Source organism: Rhinolophus ferrumequinum, chromosome 10 (assembly GCF_004115265.2).
Source record: "Rhinolophus ferrumequinum isolate MPI-CBG mRhiFer1 chromosome 10, mRhiFer1_v1.p, whole genome shotgun sequence".
In the NCBI taxonomy this organism is placed as follows: domain Eukaryota; kingdom Metazoa; phylum Chordata; class Mammalia; order Chiroptera; family Rhinolophidae; genus Rhinolophus; species Rhinolophus ferrumequinum.
In genome coordinates, this window is record NC_046293.1 from 50,985,745 (window position 1) to 51,011,571 (window position 25,827).

The 25,827-nt window shown below is 40.0% G+C and overlaps 1 protein-coding gene across 3 annotated transcripts in view; it reads right to left on the minus strand.

The window, feature by feature from the left end:
• The window catches only part of LIMA1 (LIM domain and actin binding 1), an 80,113-nt gene that overhangs the window by 34,454 nt on the left and 19,832 nt on the right, over positions 1–25,827 (minus strand). The window contains exons 1-3 of one of the 3 annotated variants that reach the window (XM_033116770.1): positions 19,572–19,677; positions 18,491–18,632; positions 6,936–6,981 (exon numbers count right to left, since the gene is read on the minus strand). In XM_033116770.1, coding sequence (XP_032972661.1) covers positions 6,936–6,981; positions 18,491–18,632; positions 19,572–19,611 — 228 coding nt within the window. In that variant the 5' untranslated portion in view covers positions 19,612–19,677. Of the gene's footprint in view, positions 1–6,935; positions 6,982–18,490; positions 18,633–19,571; positions 19,678–25,827 lie in introns of those variants that run through there. The other 2 variants (XM_033116771.1, XM_033116772.1) reach the window with 2 other exon arrangements.

The window sequence follows — 25,827 nt, forward strand, 5'->3', positions numbered from 1 at the left end:
TTACAGATCCTTGGATTAAAAAATATCCAGGCTTCATATGAAAACACCACCACCACCTACTCTCTTGATTGAAGAGCACATTTACACATCAAAGAGAGTTCACCTGGGTCAAAATGGAATTAATTTCTACATATAAGACACATAGAAAACAACCTGGAAACTGTCAATGTTGTTCCACAATAATATAGGAAACATGCTTGTTTAAATAAAATTTAATGTCCCATCCTTGGAAAGTACTCCTAATTAGAACAGCACCAGCTTCCCAACAAGCCACCAACTCCAAGACTGCCTTCTTGCCCTCCATTCTCATAGTCTTTGACTCACTGGTCTTTCCACTAAGAAAGAAGACAGCCACCTAGGACTCAAAGACTTTGGGGCGTTAAACAGGATTAGCAGCTACATTGGGAATTGACTCTCACCCTATTACTCTTCTGAATATACTCCGAGAGCCACTTCATCAAGTAGCTGCAAGGCTTGGGGAAAACAAGTTACAGGAGAAAACCTGCTTGATTTTAGTGTTTAAATATTAGCTGACAAGATTCACTGGGGGAAGCATGTATGGGTCAGAGATAGAAGAAGCATGAAAAGTTTTCTTATTGGAAAAGAGAAAATGAAAAAAACCAGTTCCGGAAGCTGGTGCGACCTTAACTGCCAGCAGCACTCTTGGCTCTGCGCTCCCCCTGCCACACAATGGATGAGTCATCTGGGTCTCCGACTTTACCTGCCCTGCCCTTGCCCTGCCCAAACAGGAGCCCTGAGAATCAAAGGGGCATTTTGCCTTGGTAACTGGACACTGCTTTTCTCATAAGATACTTGTGAGTGGAAAAAAGCAAATTTTAAAACAGCATGATCCCATTTTATAATACACACATGTATTTATAAATATTTATAAATATTTGAAATATTTATAAATATAAGCGTAGGAAAGTTATTCTGGAAGGATGTTAGGGGGTTACCTTTGACTCATGGATTGCGGCATTTGTACTTTCTGTTCCTTTTTACAATATGGATTCACTATATAATAAAAACTCAATACAAAAATCAAATTATACATCGTCCTCATATCACAAAGAAAGCTTCTACAGAATATTAAACACTTTTGATGTTACTGTAAGCGGCTTGGAAATTGTCATTTCTACTTTACATGTGATGACCAGAAAGAGAGGGATGTGTGATAGAATACAAGCAGTGTCCCAAACAAGGGCCTGGGTGGAGAACATCCCTTAGGGGACATTTTAACAAGGACTAAATGTGCTTTTTTATTAAAAGGGAGCTCGTAAGCATACAAGTTCAAAAGTGCTGGAGAAGGGACACAAAGAGGAAGGGCAGGGCTGTGTGGTCTGACAGCATGAAAGGCCCTAAACCCTGACATCACTCCTGGAAGCAGCACCCAAGCTGTGCCAGTGGCCCATGTTTTTAGGACCCGAGGCAAGTAAACATGGGGGAGAAGCAGTGGCTACAGTCTTTCCGGGGAAGAAAGAGAAGCAAGAAGGTACAGAACAAAAGGGATAGCTAAAAGCGGTTTGGGCAGCACAGCGAAAAGAGTATTGGGCTGAGATAGCTGGGGTTATCATCGGAAAATGGACTATGGGCCACTTTTCTTTTCTTCTCTTTATCTGCATTTTCTATAATGAACATGTATTACTTGTATAATCCAGCTCCATCCAGCCAAGTGACATTTGGCAATTTTCTTCATTTCTGGAAACTACCATACAAGGTTACTGTGGAGAATAAATAAATGAGACTATATTAAAGCATGTAGTGTAGTATTTGACACAAATAGGCCTATTTAATAAATGTTATTAAATAGGGTGATCCTCCCTATTCCTCCAGCTATACTTCACGATGGTGATCACCCACAGTATCCAGTCATCTCCCCAAAACTTGGGTTGTCGTCTCTTCCTGTTCTGTCTACTCTTTCTAGAGTCTCTACTGTTCTACAGTTGGAGGTGGGGACATAAAATAAGGTGAAATTCTAGTTGATGTCATTTGTATCAAGGTTTTAATTTTCCAAGTATTTTCCTAGAATAAAGCAGTGGGACGTGAAGGGGGCTGCAAGTTTTCAAGGGCTCAATTGGTTGCCACACAACCACAGCCCCCTTTCTCAATGACACCCAGTAAAGGCTGAGAATCTCGGCAGATTTGCCTCTGGACCAGGACGTGTTGCCTGAATCCAGATCAGACACACCAATGTCCTTTCTGCAGGAGCATCTGACTTGGAATTGGGATGAATCCCCGCTCTGTCACTCTGAGATGTATGACCTTGGATGAGTCCCTTGGTTTTTTTGGGGTCTTAGTTATCTATCACACCTGTAAAACAAAGAGGCTGGGTCAAATGAGCATTAATGTCGAAATCTTGGCAGGAGAATTTTCATCTTAAAAGCAGGAGGAAGTTTGGTAGCAGACATTAATGGTGCTGGAAATATGGACTACCTGGATATATGTAGGCTCCAAGGAAGGAAAGAAATTCCTAGGCTGAGAGCTTCTCAGAAAAGTGGTAGGCAATCATTATGGAGATGAGTGCCCAAACAGCACAGATTTCAAGAAGTGGCATATTCGATGCTTGAAGGGAACCTGAATATATAACTGATGATGGTATTAATGGCCTGCGTTTCTGTGTCCTAGGTGTAAGTGGAAGAGGAAGAGAAAAAAAGGAATAAATTTCTGGGAATCCCCGCTATCATATAACCCGATTTCACTATTTGCAAAAGAAACAAATTTACCCACTGGCTCCTGAATGTTTCTCTAACTTGCTTTCCGCCGTAGAATGTTAAGTATTCTTTCACCTGGTCAGTCACTTCTATAAATTTATAAGGACATTTCTCCCTGTTCTTCAGGAGACAATTTAAACTTCTAACAAGTCTAGTGGATCTTAAAAGCAACCCTCTGTCATTAGTGGAAAAACTGGTGAGATCTGAATAAAATCTGTAGTTTAGTTAATAGTGTTGCACCAACGTCAATTTCTTAAGTTTTGCTAGCAGAGGTACCATAGTTATATAAAATGTTAACACTAGGGGAAGCTAGGTGGGTGGAGGTGTATGGGAGCTCTCTGTACTATCTTAGTAACTCTACTGTCAATCCAAAATTATTTCGAAATAAAAAGTTTGTTAAAAATATAGTAACCTGCCCTCAACTTTATGTCTTCCTCTGGCTCTTGCTGTCTCTTGAATTTCATAGTCAAGGGTCTTGAAAGCAGTCTGCAGTTGCTATTTCCACTGGATCACTTTCCATTCACTCTAATTCTACCACAAAAACACTTCTGAAGTAGCTGCCATCAAGATCACAAATTACGTCTTTAAAATTTCCATTTCATTATCTTATTTTCAACTTATTATTTTTCTCCATTACAAAAATAATAAAAAAAACCTTATTGAGATAAAAAAAAGTCACAATCAATATAAGAGTGTATACATGCCTTGAATATAGGCTATAATTTCCCCTATTTGACACCCCCACCGCTCCTAACCAAGATATCCACAGCTAACAGTTCGGGGCATACGCTCTCAGTTTTCCCCCTATTTTTATACACTACGTTTTTCCCCTACAAAATCGTATTGTACTTGCTGTTCTGCACCTTGCTTAGTCATTTCATGTGCTTTTGCTATCTTTCCATGTGAATACATAAAATCCTAACCACATAGTATAATATCATATGTAATATTTTATACATCATAGTGGATGTAGATACCATAATTCACCATCCCCCACTGATGAATATCTGCATTATTTCAATTTTTTCAGTATTACAAAAAAATCCTGCAATAAATATCTGTTTAAGTTTATTTTATTTCACTTGTGAATTTTTCTCAATGGTGATTCCTAGAAGTAGAAATGCTGGATCCATGGGTGTGAAACATATTTACGATTTTAATAGATATTGCCTAGTTGGCTTCTCACTAAATGTTGAGAGTTCCTGTTTCTGCACATACTGAATATTATCCATTAAGTACACCTGCCACTTGTTTAGATTACAATTTATATCTCATGATTTCTTTAATGTACATGTCTTTGACTGTTAGCAAGGCTGAGCATTTTTTTCTTGTTCATTGTTTCTTCTTTAATTACCTATCCCACATCCCTTGACCTCAACTGCCAATGGACACTTCTGCTTTATTTGATATGTCTATGACATCTGACATTACTGACCACTTCCCGCTTCCCTCCTTCCCTGGTTTATGTGACACCGCCTTTTCCTAGATTTCTTCCCATTTCTCTGGCCACTCCTCAGTTTTCTTTACCGGTTCTCTTCCTCTGTCTCTCCCTTCCATCGTCCTCTTCTTTGCTCACTGTTCATCTTCTCTGTGGATGATCTGGGCTCACCCCCCAGCTGTCTGTTGATGACTCATATCTCTCCTTACCTATCTCTCCTTACCTATCTCCTTACCTATCAATTTTACCTGGAAATCCTATAGGTATCTTAAAACTCATCCTTGTCTAAGGCTGAAGTCTTCCCTCTCTTCCCTTCATTCCTCACTCTAATCTGTTTCTTTTCCTGAATTCTCCATCTTAGTGAAGGTGACAATTACCTTTTCAACTGTCAAATGTGCCTGTTCTCTTATACCTGTTGTGTATGTGCTGCTCCTTCTGCCCCTGCGTTACCTCCTTTTTAAAGCTTCCTATTTGTGGCTCAGGAAGGCACCACTTCTTCTGGGAAGCCTTCCTTGACATGGCACAACCCAGGTTATGAGTCCCTCCTAAATTCTCCTCCAGCACCTTGAGTGTTTCTTTAGTATGGTACTTAGCACACTGGGATTATAAACTATATTTTCCAAATTCTGAACAGTCCCTTAAAAACAGGGACCACCACATCATATTCCTCTGTATCGTCAGCACCTGGCACTGAAGAGACGCTCCATAAATGTTTGTCTAATCTCGTGGTGTCAACTCTATGATCCCACTGTCTTGCTCCTCCAATCAGGCCTTTATTTCACCACTTACAAACAGCACAAGGTCACCAGTGGCCCTCATGCTGCCAAACCCTAGTGGTCAATCTCAGCCTATCTGTTTGTCTCTGTTGAGAACTCTCCTTTTAGAATCACTTTATTGACTTAACTTCTGGAATTCTCTTATTTCAGTGCTCTTTCACCAGTTGCTCTCTCTTGGTCTCCTTTGCTGGTTCCTCCTTATCTCTCTAACCTTTAAACACCAAGGTGCCCTTGAGCTCAGTCCGCAGACCTTTTCTCTGGCTGCACTCACTCCCTAGGTAATCTCATGCATTTTGTGTCTCTAAATACCACATACACGTATCTCATTTCATATCCAGCCCGATCTCTTCCAATTTCAGATTTGTACATCCAAGTTCCTATTTGACACCTCCGCTTAGAAGTCTTAATAAAGAATTTTATATTCAATATGTCCAAAACTGAGCTTCCAATATTTCCCCTTCTCTAAACCTGCTTTTACTGCACTCTTCCCCATCTCAATTAATGGCATTTTCCCAGGTGTTTGCTCCAAAAACACTGTTGCCGTTCTTACTTCTTCTCTTTCTCTTTACCTTTAGTGTAAATCCTGACCACTTCTCATCACCCACGTGGCTGCTACTCCAGTCCAATCCATTATCATCTCTTGTCTAAATCACTGCAATTGTCTCGTAATTGGTCTCCATGCTTCTGCCACTGTAGCTCTGGTCTCTTTCTCCTCTTTTAAAAATTTAAGCCATATCGTATCACACTCCTTTGCACACCAATCCTCCAAAGGTCCCCATTGATCAGGGTAAAGCCTAGGTCCTCACAACGGTCCTCTATGACCTTGCTTTTCCTCAAACCTACTAGGAATGTTTCTGCCTCAGGGCATTTGCGTGTGCTCTGAGTTTTGCCTGGCTCTTGTCCTCAGATCTCTGCTCAAATGTCTTCTTGACCACCCTATAGTGTCTCTCTTATCTGACATGTTTCACAGTTCTGATCACCCCCTGACACAATATCTTTATTGTCGTCTCTCCCACTGGAATGTCAACTTCATGGTGGCAGAGAATGTCAACTCCGTATTAATGTCCAAAACAGAGCTTGGCATGTAGGAGGTTTTCTGTGAATACTTGCTAAATGAATGAGTGAAAGGAAAGAAGGAAGGAGGAAGGGGGGAAAATAACAGGTGAGAGAGAGAAGGAAGAAAGCAGCAGTTGAGTGAAATGATGATAGCTTTTTCTTACAAGGGGATCCATTTTTGAATTATAGGAAAATTAAACTAAGGACCCAGTCAGCATGACCCGCTTAGAGAGAACAAATTGACAGGGGCATGTAATGTACTAATTTAAATAGGTTAGGTACTGAAAACTGCCAGGAGGATGTTTTTGTAATGCCAGTCAAATGAAAGGATTATTGCCCAAACATGTGAGGTTTTTTTCCTAATAAGATTAAGTCAAGTAAGATTTCAAAAAACTACAGCATCCAGCCCAGCTGGAAGTTAGCTGGCAGGGAGAGTAGAGAATGGGTACAAGAAGAGAGCTTGTTCTGAGGTTTTAGCCTTTGATGAATCCTGCAGCTAAGAAACTTGCTAACTAGACTGGGTCAAGAAGTTTGTTTTAAACAAAGAACCCAGAAGATGACACCAGCTGCACAGCTGCTACCATTTAAACGCAAAGATACAGAAATTCTGGTTGTTTGATTCGGAAAACATGGATGGCAGCCTCGGAAGCCTTGTATCCTAATTTCAGTAGAAGTTGTAAGCCATTTTACTAACTTCAGGCAAAGCACTTAGCCTTCGGTCCCTCACTCCATTCAGGAAAGAAAAAGTGGTTCCAAAAGGGAACCTAGTGAAAAAAGTAGATTCCCTGCACTTAAGGCAAGTTGTCCTGGCTAAATGGCTCACACATCAGATCAGCTGGCACATGTGCCTGGCTAGGATCACGTGCAGCCCAAGCCCCCACAGAGGCTGCAGGAGGCTGGGCCACACAGGCTCCGCTCCGAAGTCCCACACGCCCAGGGCTTCCGAATACTTACATTTCTCCTCTTCTCCGTGTTTGCTTCTTCCGCTGCTTTCTGGTACCTTCAGAGAAGGGAGAGGGGGCAGAAAATGTCCTCAAATTAAACTTATATTTTTACTCTTTCAATCTTTAAGAAAACCACTTCTGCATACTTAGTTCTGCTAGCAATTGTCTTTAATCAACTCTATTCGAAGAAGCAGAGACTCAGAGCAGCCAGCCCTCAGTTCCAGTCATCTGCTCTGATACAACAGAAAGATTCAAGTTGATGAGGTCAACTGCTGGGAAACAACTGGGTAGAACAGAAAGTCTGGGGTTTATGTCCCAGTTTCATCACTTATTGACTATTATGTCTGGCCAGGAACTTAACCTCTCTAAGCCTCCGTTTCCTTATCTAGAAAATAGCTTTATATATCTACTTTCAGAGTTGCTGGGAAGATTGAATGAGACAATGTGTGTAAAAACGCTTTGGGATTAGTCAAAGAATGTAGCATTGCATTAATCCTAGAATGCATATTTCCCCCATGCTAATGCTTCTGAAATTTTCAATTCAACCAAACACATGATGGAGAGGTAGTCATATTGCCTGTACACGTGTGAATTTAGTCTAAGTTGTTGGAATTGTCAGTTTAGTTCAGTAAAATGTATCTGATGGTACTACACGTTTTAGATACTAACTAAAATATCTTTAAAGAGATTACACTATGATTTGGCATTTAAAAAAAATGTATTTTACTTTTTTTTATGTACATATAAGTGCTATGTGAGAAAAGTTTATGTGGTAAGCAAGCATTGGTCCTTTTCATTAGCAATATTTTTTCTTAGCGATGCATAAAATAGTGGCACAGCCTCCATTTGACGGCATCTTATATTTGATAAACAGGCATATATAATTGTATTATTTTAATTTTCTTACTTCTTTTCTTATTTAATTTTATCATTTTTAGTACTTGGATCAGAAGATCCCTGAGAAACAAGTGAAGTCCCAAGGCTTTTCAGGGGGAATCAAGTTATCTCCATTTGAAGACAAAGGAGGCCTGAGAGGTCCAGGCTGCCGCAAATCGCCAAGACTGCCCAGAACAACCCTCCCCCGGCTTCCTCAGGGCGCCCGAGTCTAGCGTTAAAGATGGTGGCATCCCTCAGCGAATCCCCAGCATGTGTCTCTCCTTGGGCCTGCACACCTAGAACTCGATTAGCATCAATCTGACTCTAGAAAAGGGCACATTTAAAGGGCGTGTTCTGTCTTAAGGTAGAATTTCAGAATTCACGAGACATTTGGGGAGGGAAAAGGAAATGAGAAAAAAAGAAAAAGCGCAGAATGGGAAAGGGCCCATTTCTCTACCAAAACCAACTTTCAATTCCTTCAGAAGCTCAGAACTTTCTTAGTGTGTGTGTGTTAAATAAATACCATAACTTCAACCAAAATGGAAGCCAGAGAAAAATCGTGATTCTGGCAGCACTGTTTACCTGCTATGTAACCTGAGTTATATCACTTCATTTACTGGCCTCATCTCCAAAAGTAAGTCATTATGTGAGAGGATTTCAAAGGTTCTTCCATTCCTATCACGGTTTAAATATTAACAATAAGATGTTAATAAGTGTCTCCTTCACCAGGTTGTGTATTATTCCACAACTGAGCAGAGCTTTCTAATAGGGTAAGGTCAAAAACCTTCCAAAATGTTCTGGAATTTCATTGACCATAAATAGGTGATGGAAGAAAATGGGATTAGAAGTGCTATAAGTAAATAGCTGGAAAGATATTTGCAACTTATATTACAGACCAAAGGCTAATTTCCCTAAAATACAAATAATTCTTGAAAATCAATAAGAAAATGACAAATAATAGAGAAATGAGCATGGATATAAACACACAGTTCACAGAATAGAATATCAAAAGGCTCTTAAATGAACAAAAAGGATGTTCAATCTCAAAATGAAAATTCAAACACTAAGAATGTTTTATACCCATCAAGTAGGAAAATATATATATTTTAAAAAGCTAATATACTAAAGGTAAATTATTAACACCTCTACGAAAGGTATTTTGTCAATTTTACAAAAATTACAAAAGCATAAATGTTATGAGTCATCAATTGTTTCCAGAATTTATTCTATTGATCTACTCACACAAGCAAAAATGACACTTACGTTAGAGTATTTGTCACAGCATTAATTGCAAAAGCAAAAGACTGAAAACAACCTGAGTGTCCATTTGTAGAGGACTGGTAAATAAATTATAACGTATTCATGTAATGGAATATTATGCAGCAAATAAAAAGAACAAAAGGATAGTGGTGATGGTTGCACAACAATCTAAGTGTTTGTTCTTAATGCCACTGAACTGTATACTTAAAAATGGTTAAAATGGTAAATTATATATGATGTATATTTTACCACAATTTAAGAAAAATTGTAGTATTGGCATAAAGACAGACATACAGATCTATGGAATGGAATACAGAGTCCAGAAATAAACCCTCACATATATGGTCAAAGGATTTTGACAAGGATGCCAAGACCATCTAATAAGGACAGTCTTTTCCATAAATGATGTTGGGAAAACTATATATCCACGTGCGAAAAATGAAGATGGGCCCTTTACACCATATACAAAAATTAAGTAAAAATAGATTAAAGACCCAAGCTAAAACTATAAAAGTCTTAGGAAAAAACAGTGACACAGCTTTGGGACCCTGGATTTAGTAACAACTTCTTGAAATGACACCAAAAGCATAGGCAACAGAAGAAAATACAGATAAATTAGACTTCAACAAAATCTGTGCATCAAAGGACACCATCCATAGAGAGAAAAGGCAACACATGGAGTGGAAGAAAATATTTGCAGATCATGTACCTGATAAGGTTTAACATCCAAAATATACAAAATTTTAAAAATAACAAATACAGGATAATATCGTGTATACTATTCTGCATCTTTCTCCATTTTAGAACAGCTGAAGTTTGCATTCAAGAAATGTGTTCTGGGTGGCTGAATGGCTCAGTTGGTTAGAGCGTGAGCTCTGAACAACAGGATTGCCGGTTCAACTCCCGCATGGGATGCTGGGCTGCACCCCCTGCAACTAAAGATTGAAAACGGCTTCAAACTGGGGTGTCTGAGCTGAGCTGCGCCCTCCACAACTAGATTGAAGGACAATGACTTGGAGCTGATGGGCCCTGGAGAAACACACTGTTCCCCAACTAAAAAAAAAAAAAGAAGAAAGAAAAAAATATGTTCTGAGCACTAGAGAAAAAGTAATGAAACAACCAAAAGAGAGACATAGTTCCTGCTCTCAGACAGCTTACAGTTTAAACATTAAACACGTAAGCACATAAATATATATATATATATACGTATATTTACACATATATATGCATATACACATACATACACACACATATAGTGATAAATTCTTCAAAGAAAAAAACAAAGTAGTAGTATCAAATAACCTAACAAAGGAACCAAACTGAGAAGGCAGGGGGTGGAATGAGTGGTGAGCGTGTGTGTGTGTGTGTGTGTGTGTGTGTGTGTGTGTGTGTATGAAGGAAAGCCTCACTTGAGGAAATGACCTTTAGACTGAGATCTGAAGTTTGACCAGGAGTAAGCCAGGCAAAACGAGGCAGAAAAGCATTCCAGGCATAGAAAAATAGCACTTGCAAAGTCCCCAAGGCAGGAGAGGGTCTCATGTTTATAAGGTACACAAAGAATTCCAGTGTTGCTGAAGTCCACCGAGAAAGGAAGAGGCAGGAGTGGATGCTGGGAGGCAGGGGCTTTGCAGGCCAGGCTAAGGGTTTTGAACTTAATCTTAGGTACAATGGATGGTCATTGATCCAATTCATGTTTTAAAAGAGCGCTTTGGATGCTGTGTGGAGAATGGACTGGAAGGGGCCGAGAACGGAGGTGGCATTAGTGAGAAATGATGTTGGCGTGGCCCAGGGTGGTGGCACTGGTGATAAAGAAAAGGGAATACATTTGAGGTAGAATCAACGGGACTGGTAATGAGGGGATGGGGAAGAAAAAGACCAGCACGATTCCCAGGTTTCTGGCAGCTGAGTCAATGGAAGTATTGTTTACTGAAATGGGGAATTCTGAAGAAGGAGCAAATTTGTGATAGGGAAGATGAAGAGGTCGGTGTCAGCCCTGTTAAATAAAACATCCATTTGGTGGTGACAGTGATCAGATACATGTGTCTAGAGCCCGGAAGAGCGATCTGAGGCAATACTGTAAACTGAGGACTTGTCTGTCCAGGGATGGTATGAAAGCATGGGCATATGTGGTATCGTCTACAAAGAGGCAGAGCGCGAGGAAAGGCCAGGAACTCAGGCCTGGAGACTAACATTTAGCAGTCAGAAGAGGTGATAAGAGAGAATGACAAGGAACATACAGAGAGGTAGGAGGAAAGCCAGGAGACTGCCAGAGAAGTCAAGAGAAGAAAAACTGTGGGAAGGAAGAAATGGTGCAAGGTCATGTAAGATAAAGGTGAACAAACATCTCCTGGATTTAGCAACACGGAAGGCTTTGGGAACCCTGACAAGCCTTTTCCATTATAAATATAATTAATTCACCCATACTCCTTTTTAATGGGCGTTTTGGGCGTTTCTAGTTTTCCACCATTACAAATAGTGCTTTGGTGAATATCCTTGTACATATGTGTATGTATTTTTCCCCACTTGTACTCATATATCTGTTTGAGAGAGTTCTTAAAAATGGAAATGCCGAAACACAGTGGATTATAGCTAGAAAGAAACTTAAAACTGGCCTTTAACCTATATTTTCACAACCCTAGTTTAATCATCTACAGTATACGAGTATTACAGCAATAATACAATATATGAAAACTGCAGCCAATCCGCAGACAGGTTTATTCTTAGTCAATTATTCTCCAAGGCAAGATATTTACACTGTGGTTAGTGGGGTAAATAAGCTCAGAAGTGCCCTTTACTACCGTAACAGAAACACAGATTCAAAGAAAGAAGATCACATTAGTTTTCATCTTCAGTCCTGCCCTGGTAGCTTGGAGGCATCTGTAAGACGCTGGTGTCGGAAGGGATGGCTGTCTTGAACTGTGTTTTGAAACTCCCACTCAAATCTCCCCACCCCTTATTTGTAATGAAGTATTTGCTAAGCAGTAGTAGATACACAGGGAGACAGGTTCTACATCACTGCTTTCTTCCAAGTCAGGTGGTTGGCACTTTTACATTTTGTCCCCTCAGAATGCTGAGACACTAAGGTGCAATACTTCTGACTTCAGTGTTAGAACAGGATTCTGACTTCAGACTTTCTTCAAAGGCACTCAGAGCAACGAGCATTATTATGACACAAAATGTGAAGGTCCCTGATTTGGGGAAGGGGGGAAAAGCATTTTGAAGATCCAAATTTGAGGGGGAAAATATTTGCAGTGAGATTTCTATCATTCAAATCTTATCCCTCTTCCCTTCCAAGATTTTTGGTCCTCCAGTTTCCTCTTTTCCACATACATAATTTAATCTTGCAACTGCTCATGAATGCTCAGCTGTGAGGCAGGCAGCTGATGGAGGATGCCGAAATTATCTGGGGAGTAATAACAGTGTCTCCAACTTTTGTAAAGCCAGAAAGCGGAGTTCCTGAGCCATGACTCTTGCTGGTGTGCCCTCAAATACAGCAAAGGGAACACAGCCAAAAAAGTGAAAATGGAAACTCCCCAGTTTGAGGCAATGTATTTTCTTCTGAAACAATGTCACCACTAAAATGTTACAGAGAAGCAAAGAAGTTAACCAGGGAGATCTGAGGGCCAGTTTTTTTCTTAATGAAGGAAGAACAGTCACAGAAAACTAAATACTAATATAAACTCTGTTCTTTCTGGGGCTATAGAGTGGGTAAAGTTATAATAAAAGTGGGAAGAGGTGTGACATGGCGAAAGGCGCAACAGGTGGGGGAAGAGGTGTGGGGGTTGGGTCCTGCCTCTATCTTGGGGTGTGATCTTCAGTCATAATTGGGAGACATCAAGTTCACTATCTGGTAGAAGAATGGGGCAAAGGTTAGCCAGGTCAGTGGTTTTTAAACTCTTTTCCCTGCAGAATCCTCTTTTCAAATTATATCTTATTTAGAATCTTACATATAAAAGGCATCAAAGCCCAAGGACTGGGGTGAAAGGGCTCAGGCTCAGGCTTTAAATCTTCCTATTTTCCCAGAACTGTCCCCTGAGGTTTTCCTGAAAAAACTCAATTAAGATAGTTTGAAAACCACTGGACGAGATTCCTTTTAATTCCAAAAATACATCAGTCAAAAGGAAGCTTCTGCAAAGCAACCAAATTCCACGGAAAGAGTCAAATTTTAATCAAGCAAAGGATTATGTCATGTTGAAGTCCACAGTGAGTGAAACCAAAGCTAGCTGTTCAAATTGATCCATCGATAGGTCCTTCCTTTCCTCAAATGTAATGATTTATACAGCATAGAAGCTTAGTAAAAGAGAAGTCTGGAGCTATAAAGTAGTCATGAGACACAAATTCTGATGCTAGAAAAATTACTCTCATGTACATATAAATGTAAAATGTATTGTTAATAACTAGAAAGTAAAGCCGAGCTAAACCTACAAATATCAGCCAGCTTAAGTTGCCTCCAAATTTTATATTAGTCTCTGATCAGAAACCTTCTAAGGGTTCCTACAGGCTCTCAATTGGGCTTCTTTAGGATTTACTAATTCCAAACCCCATAATAGAGAGTGTTTCAAAAGAAGAGAAAATCATGTCACTTGTATTAGAAGTAGGTATTCTGCGTATGCCTTATGGAACACCGTCCTGCAGTCTGCTTTGGGAACCCACCGTAAGTGAACCCTAAAAGCCGTAAGCAATATCAGCAGTATGTCTCCTGGAGTATGAAAGCTGGAGGAGAAATCCAGGAGGACTCTCTGATTTTCACTGTCTTAAGAGCACATTATCATGCCCTGTCTTACTTCTGTGCCTTGGCTCCTATGGTTCTCTTTTCTCAGCAATGTTGCCCCCATTTTCCCAACCTGTCAATACAATTTTAGTCATCTTTCCAAACCAGTTCAATGTGCGAGGATATATGCATCCAAAGAAAAATACTAGACAAAACAAGTTAAAATATTAACATGGGCATGTTACTCTTTACACCTCAGTTTTCTCAGCTATAAAACAGGGATAATGTCCTTCCCTCCTATAGTTTTTGTTAGGATTGGAAGTAATATCTATTTCTATCAATAGTCTAGCATAGTGCTTGGCACACTGAGTCTGACTCATGAGTTCAGGATTTACAGTTCTGCATAATTGCCATTTGCCCTTATAACCTTCATGGAGAAAAGACAGCCTACTGTGCTACTTGTATGAGAAGGTGATCGCGAAGATCCCTTTGCAAATTCTCTCGGAAAAATTATTGAGGCCCCTAAAATGAATAGCTTTTCTACTTTCCTAACTCTCCTCAGTGCTACTACAAGATTCAAATCCTCTATTTTGAGAATTGGCTGGGCTGGACAATGACAGCAAAAAGGAGGGAGAAAGCAACTGAGGAAGGGGTGAGAGTTTCTGACGTGACTGACCAAGTCAGGCAGGGAAGGAAGTGAAGCCAGGAAGGGGGTTGACATCCATGGCCTGGATGTCCTGGTTTGGCCAAAGAGCAGGGTCAGCGCGAGTAAGACAGTGGAACAAGTGGAAGCACAGAAGGATCTCATCAAAGAGTAGGTTTCCCAAATGCACATTTCAGAGATAATTCTGGGTGATGGTAAGGTTGGAACTGGATGCAGGGGCATGGGAGACAATGTACAGGTTGAAGAAATAGGGGGAGATCAAGAAATTATGAGTCCAGAGTATGAGACAGATCATTCACACGGACAAGTGATTCTTCACCGGGGGCACTACTGGCCGGGGGCCATTTGGAAAACTGTAGGAATCTTCTTGGGGTTTCTCCTCCACCTCTTTTTTTCTTTTTTTGGTTGTCACTGTGTCACTAGCATTTGGAGGAAGGCAAAATGATGAACATCTTGCACAAGGAACATCTGCCTCATCCAAATGCCAATAGCACCTCCACTGAGAAACACTGAGAAGGGAAGCGAGCTAGAAGCCAGTGTCCCCAGTGAAGGCAAGGAGCTAGTCTGGAGGCTGCTACCCCACTGCAAAGAAAGGGAGGGTGAGAGAGTATAGTACAGTTAGATGTGAGCCGCAAAGCACAAGTTTAGAACTTCAGAACCAGGCACAAAAAACAAGGAATGGGAAACAGTAGTGGAGATGTAGGGAGTAGCATCTCTGACTCCTGGCCCCAGAATATTTCAGGGAAACACATGCAGAAAAAAGCAGGCAACTACTACTCAGGCACAGAATGCGTGTCAAGGGAAAGCCAAGTCCAGTTGGAGAGAGGTGGGGCTAGAGAGGGTGAAAAGGGTAAGAATGTGGAGAAGTTTTCTGCAGAACAGGGAGTTTCCAAGTCCCATTAATCACATATCAACACTGTCTCAAATCTTTCCCTTCCTTTCCATTCCTGCTGCCCCCCACCCTCAATAGCTTTCACTTGGGTTCTCAAGAGAACCTCATGACTTGTCTCCGTGCTATCCATCTCTCACCTTTCCAGTATACTTTTTACACTGTTGCCAGAAGCATCTTTCTAAAAGGCAAGTCTGACCATGTCATTCTCCCTGCACAAAATCCTTCACTTGTTTCCACTGTTTATTTAACTGTTTCCACTGTTTATCCTAAACTTAGCATAGCATTCGAGGCCTTCCATCACCTGGCCCTAATTGTACTGTACCAGTCCCTTCTCCCTTTTGTATTTCTCCATGCCAGACTGCTTGCTTTCCTAGTCCCTTTATTCATGTTCAGCTTCCACAATCTTTTGCTTGAACCTATCATTCTGCTTTATGTTCAAGTTCATTGCTTTGAGTTCACAAGTCCATCTCTTCTATAACCAGTACTTCCAAAATTCCCCTGAAGGTGAAAATTACCTGGGATACTTGTTAAAATAAACAATTCCTGGGCCCCATCCCAGACACATGAACTCTGAATCTTCAGGGGCGGGGGGGAGCTGGGAAGCTATATAGGATGGTTTTAAAATATGTCCAAAAAAATCTTTGACACTCCTCCCATCAAAAAGTACAGTCAGGGCCGGCCCGGTGGCTCAGGCGGTTGGAGCTCTGTGCTCCTAACTCCAAAGGCTGCCAGTTCGATTCCCACATGGGCCAGTGGGCTCTCAACCACAAGGTTGCCAGTTCAATTCCTCGAGTCCCGCAAGGGGGCTCTGCCCCCTGCAACTAAGATGGAACATGGCACCTTGAGCTGAGCTGCCGCTGAGCTCCCAGATGGCTCAGTTGTTGGTTGGAACGCGGGCTCTCAACCAGAAGGTTGCCGGTTCGACTCCCGCAAGGGATGGTGGGCTGCGCCCCCTGCAACTAGTAACAGCAACTGGACCTGGAGCTGAGCTGTGCCCTCCACAACTAAGACTGAAAGGACAACAACTTGACTTGGAAAAAAGTCCTGGAAGTACACACTGTTCCCAAATAAAGTCCTGTTCCCCTTCCCCAATAAAATCTTTAAAAAAAAAAAAAAAAAAAGTACAGTCAAATTCCCCTCCCTCTGAATATGAGCCAGCCTCAGGGACTTAACTTCTGATGAAGAGCATGTGGCAAAAGTGCGGAACTTCTGAGGGTGAGGTCATAATAGACAACACCCCCCTGACCCTGACTCCCTTCCTCCTTTGCTCCCTCCCCCGCTCTGTGTCTGGATGCTTGCCCCGGGAATGCAGCCAATCAAGCCATGTGTAGGTGTTCCGACCAGGGCCTCCAGCTGAGAGCCCAGATGACTGCCAGCATGAACCACCTCACTGGTGAGGTCAGAGAGCCTTTAGGTCACTATGGCTCCCAGTCTTTGAGCTACCCTAACTGATGCTGAGGGGAGCAGAGGCAGGCAAGCCCTGATGAAACTGCAGCTTTATTAGCAAAATAAGTCTTGTCATTATTTTAAGCCACTACATTTTGGAGACTGTTTTTCACCCAGCACAGCTAACTGGAACACTATATTATTAGCAGGTACCTCATGGGATTCTTAAGATGAAGGAAGTTTGGGGACTTCCTCTACTATATAAACTATACTAAACTATGCTGTTAAGTTCCTTGAGGTCAGGGATTATGTCTTAACAGCTTTCCACATCTCGATCCCCTTTTTCCTGAAATATCTCTATTGATTTTCTTTTTTTGATAAGAATAATATATGTTTAACATACATAAATAAAAATGCATAATGTAGAATGCATAATATAAATATAAAATGCATAATATAAAATGCATAATGTAGAAAATAAAAGGGCCAGGCCGTTCTCATCCCACCTCCACTCCACCTTAAGCGATAACAAAGGTGAACAGTTTAGAAGGGCAGTGCTTTCCACATAGCAGGTGTTTGATGGATTTGTTATTGAAGAAAAGGTGACATTGTGATTACAGAAACCTTTATCGGTATTTAACGGTATCTTTGATACCGCTCCCAGAATTACTTTCTTCAAATCTTTACACCTTCCTTCCCTTAAATGTATTGTAGCTTCCTATGAATAGACTACTAGTGAGGTAAACCTACCACCTGCCCTAAGCTCGCCCCCACTATGGCATCTCTATTTGAGTGAAGTCGGTGTATTTGCTCTTCTGGTGTATTATTTACATATACCATTCCTTCAACGTTTGTTGAGTGTCAGCTATGTTCCAATCACCATGCTACACAGTAGGGATACAAAAGAAACAGGAAAGGGGCCCTCATGTCAAAGAACTCATGGTCCAGAGCAGGGGTCAGCAAACTTTTTCTTAAAGGGCCAGGTAGTAAATATTTTAGACATTGAGGGCCATATGGTCTGCAGCAACTCTGCTGCTGTAGCATGAAAGTAGCTGTAGACAATACATACACGGACATAGCTGTGTTCCAGTAAACCTTTATTTACTAAAATGCAGCCAGTGGGCTGTAGTTTGCCTATGTAGTTTGCAATGTTCAACAGAACTTTATTCAATGATGAAATGCTTCTGTGATGTCCAATATGGTAGCCACCCATAGCTAGCTCCATGTAGCTATGAGACACCTGAAATGTGGCTAGTGTAGGTGACGAATTGAATTTTAAATATTATTTCATTGTAATTCACTTAAATTTAAATAGCCATATATGTAATGGCTACCTACTGGACAATGCAGGCAGACAGAGCACCTTACGTTCCCTTCAACTAAATCAAAACTTGCCTCAAAACTCACCTCAGTCAGGAAGCCTTCCTGACTAGCTTCTGCCCATGATGGTCACTTTCTCTCTCTCTTCTTCTGTATCTAGTCCTTACTCCTATTCATTTTGGACTTGCTGGCATCTTGCTTAATAATTATGTTTCATGATTATCTTTTGTGTTTGCAGTTTTTTTCTTTTTCCAACTAAACAAAAATTCAAAGACAGAAAATGTGTGCCCTGGTGATCCTCCTCCTCCTTCCTGACAGTGCCTTGTATGGCCCTGGAAACCCATGAGGTGCTCAGTAAAGCCCTTGTACACGATGGACTTCCTTTGCTGATTTCCCTGACAGGTGGTGATGTTTGCTCAAGACAGATGGTCCTCTTGGATCAGAATCAGCACTTACTTGGAGAATATTTCTACAATAGCCGATGACTTGTTCTTGTTGACAAGAGAAAGTTCTTTGGCCGTGACCCTCAATGATAGTGAAGTCCATTGCTGTCTATTAAATGGAGTTGATTCCATCTTGTCTACAGATACTGAAATACCTATGTAATAAAGAAAGTCAGAACATTAGACACAGAAGAGGATTCTCCAGCATCCAAACACTAGCAGTGGTGTGGTGTAAGTGAGAGAGCAAAGTGCCGTAGGGCAGCAGACCACACTCCTCTACCAGTTCTCTCAAAAACTGTAACCTTGGTCAAATGATTCAATATCTTTGGGTTGTAGTTTCCTGTAAAATGAGAAGGTTAGACCAGATGATCGGTAAGATCCCTTCCAGTTCCATCATTTTATGACTGACCCTACTGTGCAAACATCAAGTGGCCTTTCCCTGAACTTAAGTCTGTTCCAAAGGTACATTTGGAGTGAAATGTTCCACTCTTCTGAGTTACCTCCCAGGGGAGGTACAATCAGCATCTCTGTAGACTCATGTCCAAATTAGGTTCTACCTACATCCAAGTTTCTTTTGGCTGCCCTCTCTCCCCAAGCTCTGCAGCACTGACCACTTGTTGTTGGGGAGATAGCTAGGAACACAGCATGGGATAACACAAAGAAATGAGGGCTTTAAGGCAAGCTAGACTTTAGATGAAATTGTAACTATTACCTTGAACAAATTATATTGTCTTTTTCAGTTTTAGTTTCTTCAGTTGAAAAATGAGATTCATACCTATCTTTATAAAGATTTTGATGTAGATTGAAGGAGATAATATATTTAAAATACTAGGTATGTTACAATAGTATTAAGAGCACTTTAAGTATAACATATTAGTATTGGCTTCTGTTATGATTCTTATTATTTTAAAGCCTTTTAGCAATTGGGAGAAGTATAATGAACTTTAAATTGGGGGGAATAAAACCTCTATACTTAAGTTCTTTTCTAAATCCTTTCAAGTCAAAGAATATATAAAGCCATACCCTTGACATCACCTAGTGCCTATCCTGGATTGTTTGGTTTTTGCCCCAATAATTATTAAAGGAGTTTGAACCTTTGTCCAGGTGAGATGAGATTAGAAATGAGTCAATCATTTCCTTATTTGAAGAATGAAAAATATAGATGAAAGTAGCACTGGCAGCTCTCTTGACAACGACAGAGCAGAACTGATCTGGTAGAACGTATGGTTCCTCAGGTACTGCTTCCAGCAGCCTTGACAACAGTAGAACACACAGTGTGTTTACCTAAGCAACCTGGGCCTCTGTTTCACACTAGAAGTCCTGTGATGCAAAGTGAGTGATGATAGGCAACCCTAAAAGATCACACTACTTTTCCACATGTAGTACTTGTTCTTCCAACGAAAGCCTTGTCTGAAAACAATACTAGTTTTATTTTTGTTTATTTTAATCCCCAAGTTGGAAGGCAACATAGAACCCTCTGATGGTGCGGAGCTCCGGCATTGGAGAGCAATGCAGCTAAGTGGGAGTATTGGCCCCACCATTTAAAGCTGTGCATTCATTGCTAAACTTAGATTTCTTACCCATAATAATAGTACTTACTTCATCATATCCTTATGAGGATAAACAAGATAAAAAAGAAAAGACCCTGACACAGAAAAAAAAAAAGCAATGTTCATCTTTTATCTCTTCTTTATAGGAATAAAGGAACCTTAAAGGAATAAAATAACCTTAATTCTACACATGTTCTTTGAAATAAACCTGAATGTATCAAATAATATATGATATTTCTCTATTTGCTTTCTAGTTTGTAACTGACAAACCCACTGAACATTGTCAGTCTTTTCTCTAACAAGAAAAAAGACACTGAAGCAACAAACAATTCAGCTAAATTTAATTATGTAAAACCACAGTAATGACCTTTTAAGCCAAGTTTAGGAAATATGGACCAATACTCTAAGATACTATTTGGCAAAGTTATGCTTCTAGTATAGACGTGGGAATAAATGTTGTCAGTTCTTCTCCAGAGATCAATTCTGAATCAAAGGGGAAAAAAGAAGGTATGTTTTCAAATTTGCTTATAAGAAAGGAAAAGCATAAATCATTTGAGGGACTGAATGTGATAAAGCAAAAAGAGTTTAATTCACAAGTCTAATTCCATGCTCTTGATTACTCTTGGCCAAAAAGTTAAGAAAAGTCATAACATCTGTCTTGCTCTAAGGCTAGGTTACCACACTTTATACTTGAGGAACAAGGGGGCTCACACCGTGACCACACTGCTCTTCATAGAAGCCAACTGTTATTTCTTACCAATGTGATTAGCACCCTATGAAATAGGTAAAGGTAAGAATCCCCTGGCACCAGATTACTGAGTAACTACTTCCTACAAGGTACAGGAAGAGGGCCCTGCTCAAATAGTGTGCAAAATCTACTGGGCTTGCTAACATACACACAAATAATTACAGCACAAGGCAGAATGCGGTTAGAGGCAATGCATGACCTAGGAGTACAGGACCTGGTTTTGTGGCTTGGTGGGTGGGAAGGGAAGAGACATCGGACTGACTTGAAATTTAGGAATGGGCAGAATTTCAACAAGTGAGGGTGGGGGAAGGAAAGTGCATCTCAGGTACGGAGAACAGCATTACACCGTTAGGAAGTTGAAATAGCACAGGAGACTTCAACAGAGTTAGACTCTAGGTGCAAGAGAAGTTGAAGATAAGCTATGGGAAGATAGAATGGGAAGAGCCTTGAAAACCATGCTAAGGAGTTTGGGCCATATTCCAATAGTGGAGAGAACTAGCCTGTGAGTGAGCTGAAATGAAGTCTAGTCTTAAGGTGCCACTCCTAGTACACGTGAGACTTTTACGGCAAATGGAAAAATAATTTCCCCTGAGCCTCAATATGTGCATTTGTAAAAAAAAGAATTCTGTAGTGGATTACCCAGTTTCTCTGGTGGAACACAGAAAGTTTCTGTAAAAGCAAGTAACACAATAAGAGCCATATTTTAAAAGATGATTCTGCAGCAGTGTGTAACTTGATAAAAGGGGAAAAGATTGGAGTCTAAATTATTATCAAGAAGATCCTAAAACTAAGTGAGAGGTATCAAGGCTTAAATGAGTGTAGGTGGGAGTAGAAAGATGGAAGGAGAACTGACAGTTCTTAGAATAAAATGGGCTTTATGGATAAAAGAAGGAATCAAAGCTGGCATCATCAGTCTTGAATAATGTTGAATGTTGATGCCATTACCAGAGAGTAAATGTAGGAAGAAGAGGGAGAATGATGAGTTTCGCTTTACATGTGTTGAGATATACACATCAGCAATAAAAATCCTACTGATACACAAAAGGAAGATAAAAATTCAAGGCTAAGGTTAAAAATTAGACTCTTGGAAGGAAATGAACATTTTAAAACATCAACATATGCAAAGTATATATCTCAATCCTCACAACCATTTTAAAAGATTGGTTTTATTATTTTATATATAAATATGTGATGAAGAAACTTTCAGAGATTTAAATAACTTTACAATGATCACTTAGCTATAAAGTAGCAGGGCTGGGATTCAAATCCATATTCTTTTTTTTATTCCAAAGTCAATTTTCTTTCCACTACAAGTAATGAATCACGATTAAAATCACCACTTTTAACCAAGGTAGAAAATTGGGTAGCAAAATCTCTGAACCCCCTAGCTACAAGCTCATACAAACTATCTTTCAGTAAGAAAGTAGTGGAAAGTATCTTCCCAGAATGATGAACATCAGAAATAATCATTTGTTCATTCCGAGATACTTCAAGTTACCTTGGGTCCACTTGAAATACCCTCCACTGTGACTCTTTCGGCTTTCATAGGCTTGTATTAAAGGTGTGATATTTCCCTACCTGCTCTCTTTCTCAAATGAGAGTCCCAAACTCAGACTTTAGAACAATTTCCTTAATTCTAGAAATCCAGTTAACAGTGAAAAAGGCATGTACCAACACCTGGAAAGATCTACCCAAGAGGAGATATTCAATCTGGGCTGCTATAATATCGTTGAATATTTTTTCCAGAGGCCCTGTGGACTTTTAAGATCCAATCCATGCACTACCGTACACGAAATAGAACAGTAGCTATCACTTATTAAGCACTAACTCAATCCTTACACAACCCTAAAGATAGACCATATTATTTCCATTAAAAAATAATGTGGTTCATTGAGGTTGAGTAATTTGCCTAAGGTCACATAGCTCATATATGTGTTCCAGGCAGAACCCAGTGTTTCAGTGTGGATAAAAACAGGGTTCTGTGGAAAGTAATCTCACAAGGTGATCTGATCATAAATTCCTAACTGGGCAGCTCATGGTGTGTAATTGCGCCCCAGGCCTATAACTTCTTTAGTGAAAGGTTTTTAAAGCAAACCTGTTCATTGTTCTTGTGCATCTAGGTTAACCCACCTTTGAAATGCCAGCAGCAATACCCCTCCAAGGTGTAACCACCCTCAAGATTGCACAGAATCTTAACTATCCTGTAATCCAACCACCCACCTTGCTTTCTCCCACCTTCATATAATCTTCCTTAGGTTCCTCCCTTAATTCCAAATGCATAAAAGAAACTGCAAAACTGTTATTTCCGGAGCATTTGAGATCCTGCTTCCAGGCAATTGTCGTCAGTTTGTCTCAAATATCTCATAAAAATTCTCTACAGGTTTGGACATTTCTTATGCTGGCCGACAAAACTCCAAACCCAAACTCTTAGGTCACCTGCATTCTACTACCACTTCAACCATAAAGGAAGAACTGCTGGAATGGTTGACAGTTGTGTGCAAGAGTTAAAGGAAATGGATATAACAAAAATAACTAAGACTTTTAGCCTCAGAGACTATGAGGTCTATCAAATAAAAAGGGGATACATAGAAAAGGAAATCATTTGCTAAGAAGGAAGATGTCTTCAGCTTTAAATACACGTGGCATTTTTACAATGAGAGCAGTTTAGAAATAAGTAATCAAACTCCCTTTTTATAGTAAAAGAACTGAGGCACATAAAGATCCAATAATTTCCCAAACTTACCAGCTCGTTAGTATGAGAGCCAGAGTTCTAATACGCCATTCAAAGTGTTTACCTTACCAGGTAGCTCCTATGGGTGAGCTGCAGCCTGGAGATAAAGATCTCTGAACAAAGGTCCTTGAAAGTTTAAGGGTTGGGCAATGACTCACTGGGATATTTAGCCCCAGGTATCTGCTTCCTCAAACTATTGCTTAGGGTGAGGTGTGTAGCCACTCCAGGAAACCTATTCTAAACAGTGAAACTTAAACCTACTCTAACCTAGACTTAACTTACCTAACCAAGTGAATTGGCTCCCAAACCAGGCTGAGACAAAAAAAGCAAATGAGCTGCCATTAATAAATTCCTAAATCCTGTTCTTATAAACCCAATCTCACTCATCCTCCTCCCTCTATTTTTTTTTTTAAAACACTCCTGAGATGGCTATGTGTGCAAGAGGCATAGTTGCCTGAATATAGCCTCAGAAAATTAAAGAGAACAAGTACAGTTGACCCTTGAACAATATGGGTTTGAACTTTGCGGGTCCATTTAATATGCACATTTTTTTTTCAGTAAATACTGTGTTAGGCATAGCTGGAGGAATGAGTTGCAGGAGACCAAGATTGTTCTACTAGAATTTATTGGGCGTGTTTGAGCTGCGGGAGGTCAGGGTGCAGCAGAGGGAAAAGATAACCTCTTTTCCATCTGCAAAGAAGGGTATGGAGTTTTATAGGAGGGGGTAAACCAAGCTGTTCCCCTCTCAATGCTTCAGGGGGTTTCACCCAGGCCCACCCACCCAGAACCGCTGCTCACAGCCCCTAGCAGATAAAACAAGACAGGATCAAGGCAAGATGGCTTTTAAGATATGGTTTCTACTCCTGGCCTAAGTATGGCTTAACATACTATAAATGTATTACCTCTTCTCTAGCTTACGTTATTGTAAGAATACAGTATATGATACATATAACATACATAACGTATGTTAATTGCCCGTTTATGTTATTGGCAAGCCTTCCAGTCAACAGCAGACTATTAATAGTTAAGTTTTTGGGAAGCCCAAACTTGTATGCAGATTTTAGACTGCACAGGGGTGCGGAAGTTCAGCTCTAACTCCTATGCTGTTCAAGGGTCAACTGTACAAACTTACTTGTTAAGAGAAAATGTTATTTAAAAAAACAAAAAATAAAAAATACAAAGAGAGAGAAGATACTAATTTTTAGAAATAAATTGTTGTTTTAAATCTCTTTTTTTAAACCAATAACTTTAATTCAACAGGTTAAAGGGAGCAACTAATTAAAAGAAAAAAGAAAAAAAACCTAAAAAACTTTAAGGTGCAAAGGGAATTTTTAAATAAAAGCAACATGCAATATATGCCCACATGAAGTTTTTTCAGAATACAAACTACATTTATTTGTAAGGGTATATCTTTGTATAAAAATATTGTGATTAAATTCACACACTTGAAAAAAATTTTGGATGTTAATAGCTATTTTTTAACCTTTTACTTTGAAGCAATTTTAGATTTACAGAGTTGCAAAGATAGTACAAAATTTCCCACATACTTTTTACCTAGCTTTACCTTACATGACAATACCATTATAAAAATTAAGAAATAAACACTGCTATAATACTATTAACTAAACTACAGACTTTATTTAAATCCTAGCACTTTTTCCACTAATGTCTTTTTTCTGTTCCAGGATCCTACACTGCATTTAGTTGTCATGTCTCCTTAAGTCTCCTCCAGTCTGTGACAGTTCTGTTTTTCCTTGCCTTTCAGGACGTTGACATTTATGAAGAATACTGGTCAGATATTATGTAGAATGTCTCTCAATTTGGGTTTCTCAGTTTCTTCAATATAAAGAACCAGGGCTTCTTGGAGAAATGGCTGGTTTCAGAGCTGGTGCAGGGCAAATAGAAGATGAGCCTGGAACAACTTGTAATGCTCAAAAAGAAAATTTTTTTTAAAAAATATGATGTTTTCTCAGATTAGATTGAAGTTATAGAATTTTGGGAGGCATACTGCAGAGCTAATGTGCCTTCCTCACGGCATCATAGCAGAGGGTATATGATGTATGAGATCGGATAATTAAGTTCGTGAACTCATCCTAGAAAATGTGCTACATACCTCATTGCTGAATATCACTATGGTCACCTTTGAAGCACTCCCCTTGGGAAGCTATGCACTGACGCCAACACCTAGTCCACCTTTCAAAGCAATTTTGGAACTCTTTTTCTGGAACGGCCATCAGAGCTGTCGTCGTATTACCCTTGATGTCCTGAATGTCATTAAATGTCTTCCTTTCAATATTTCCTTTATCTTCGGGTAAAGAAAG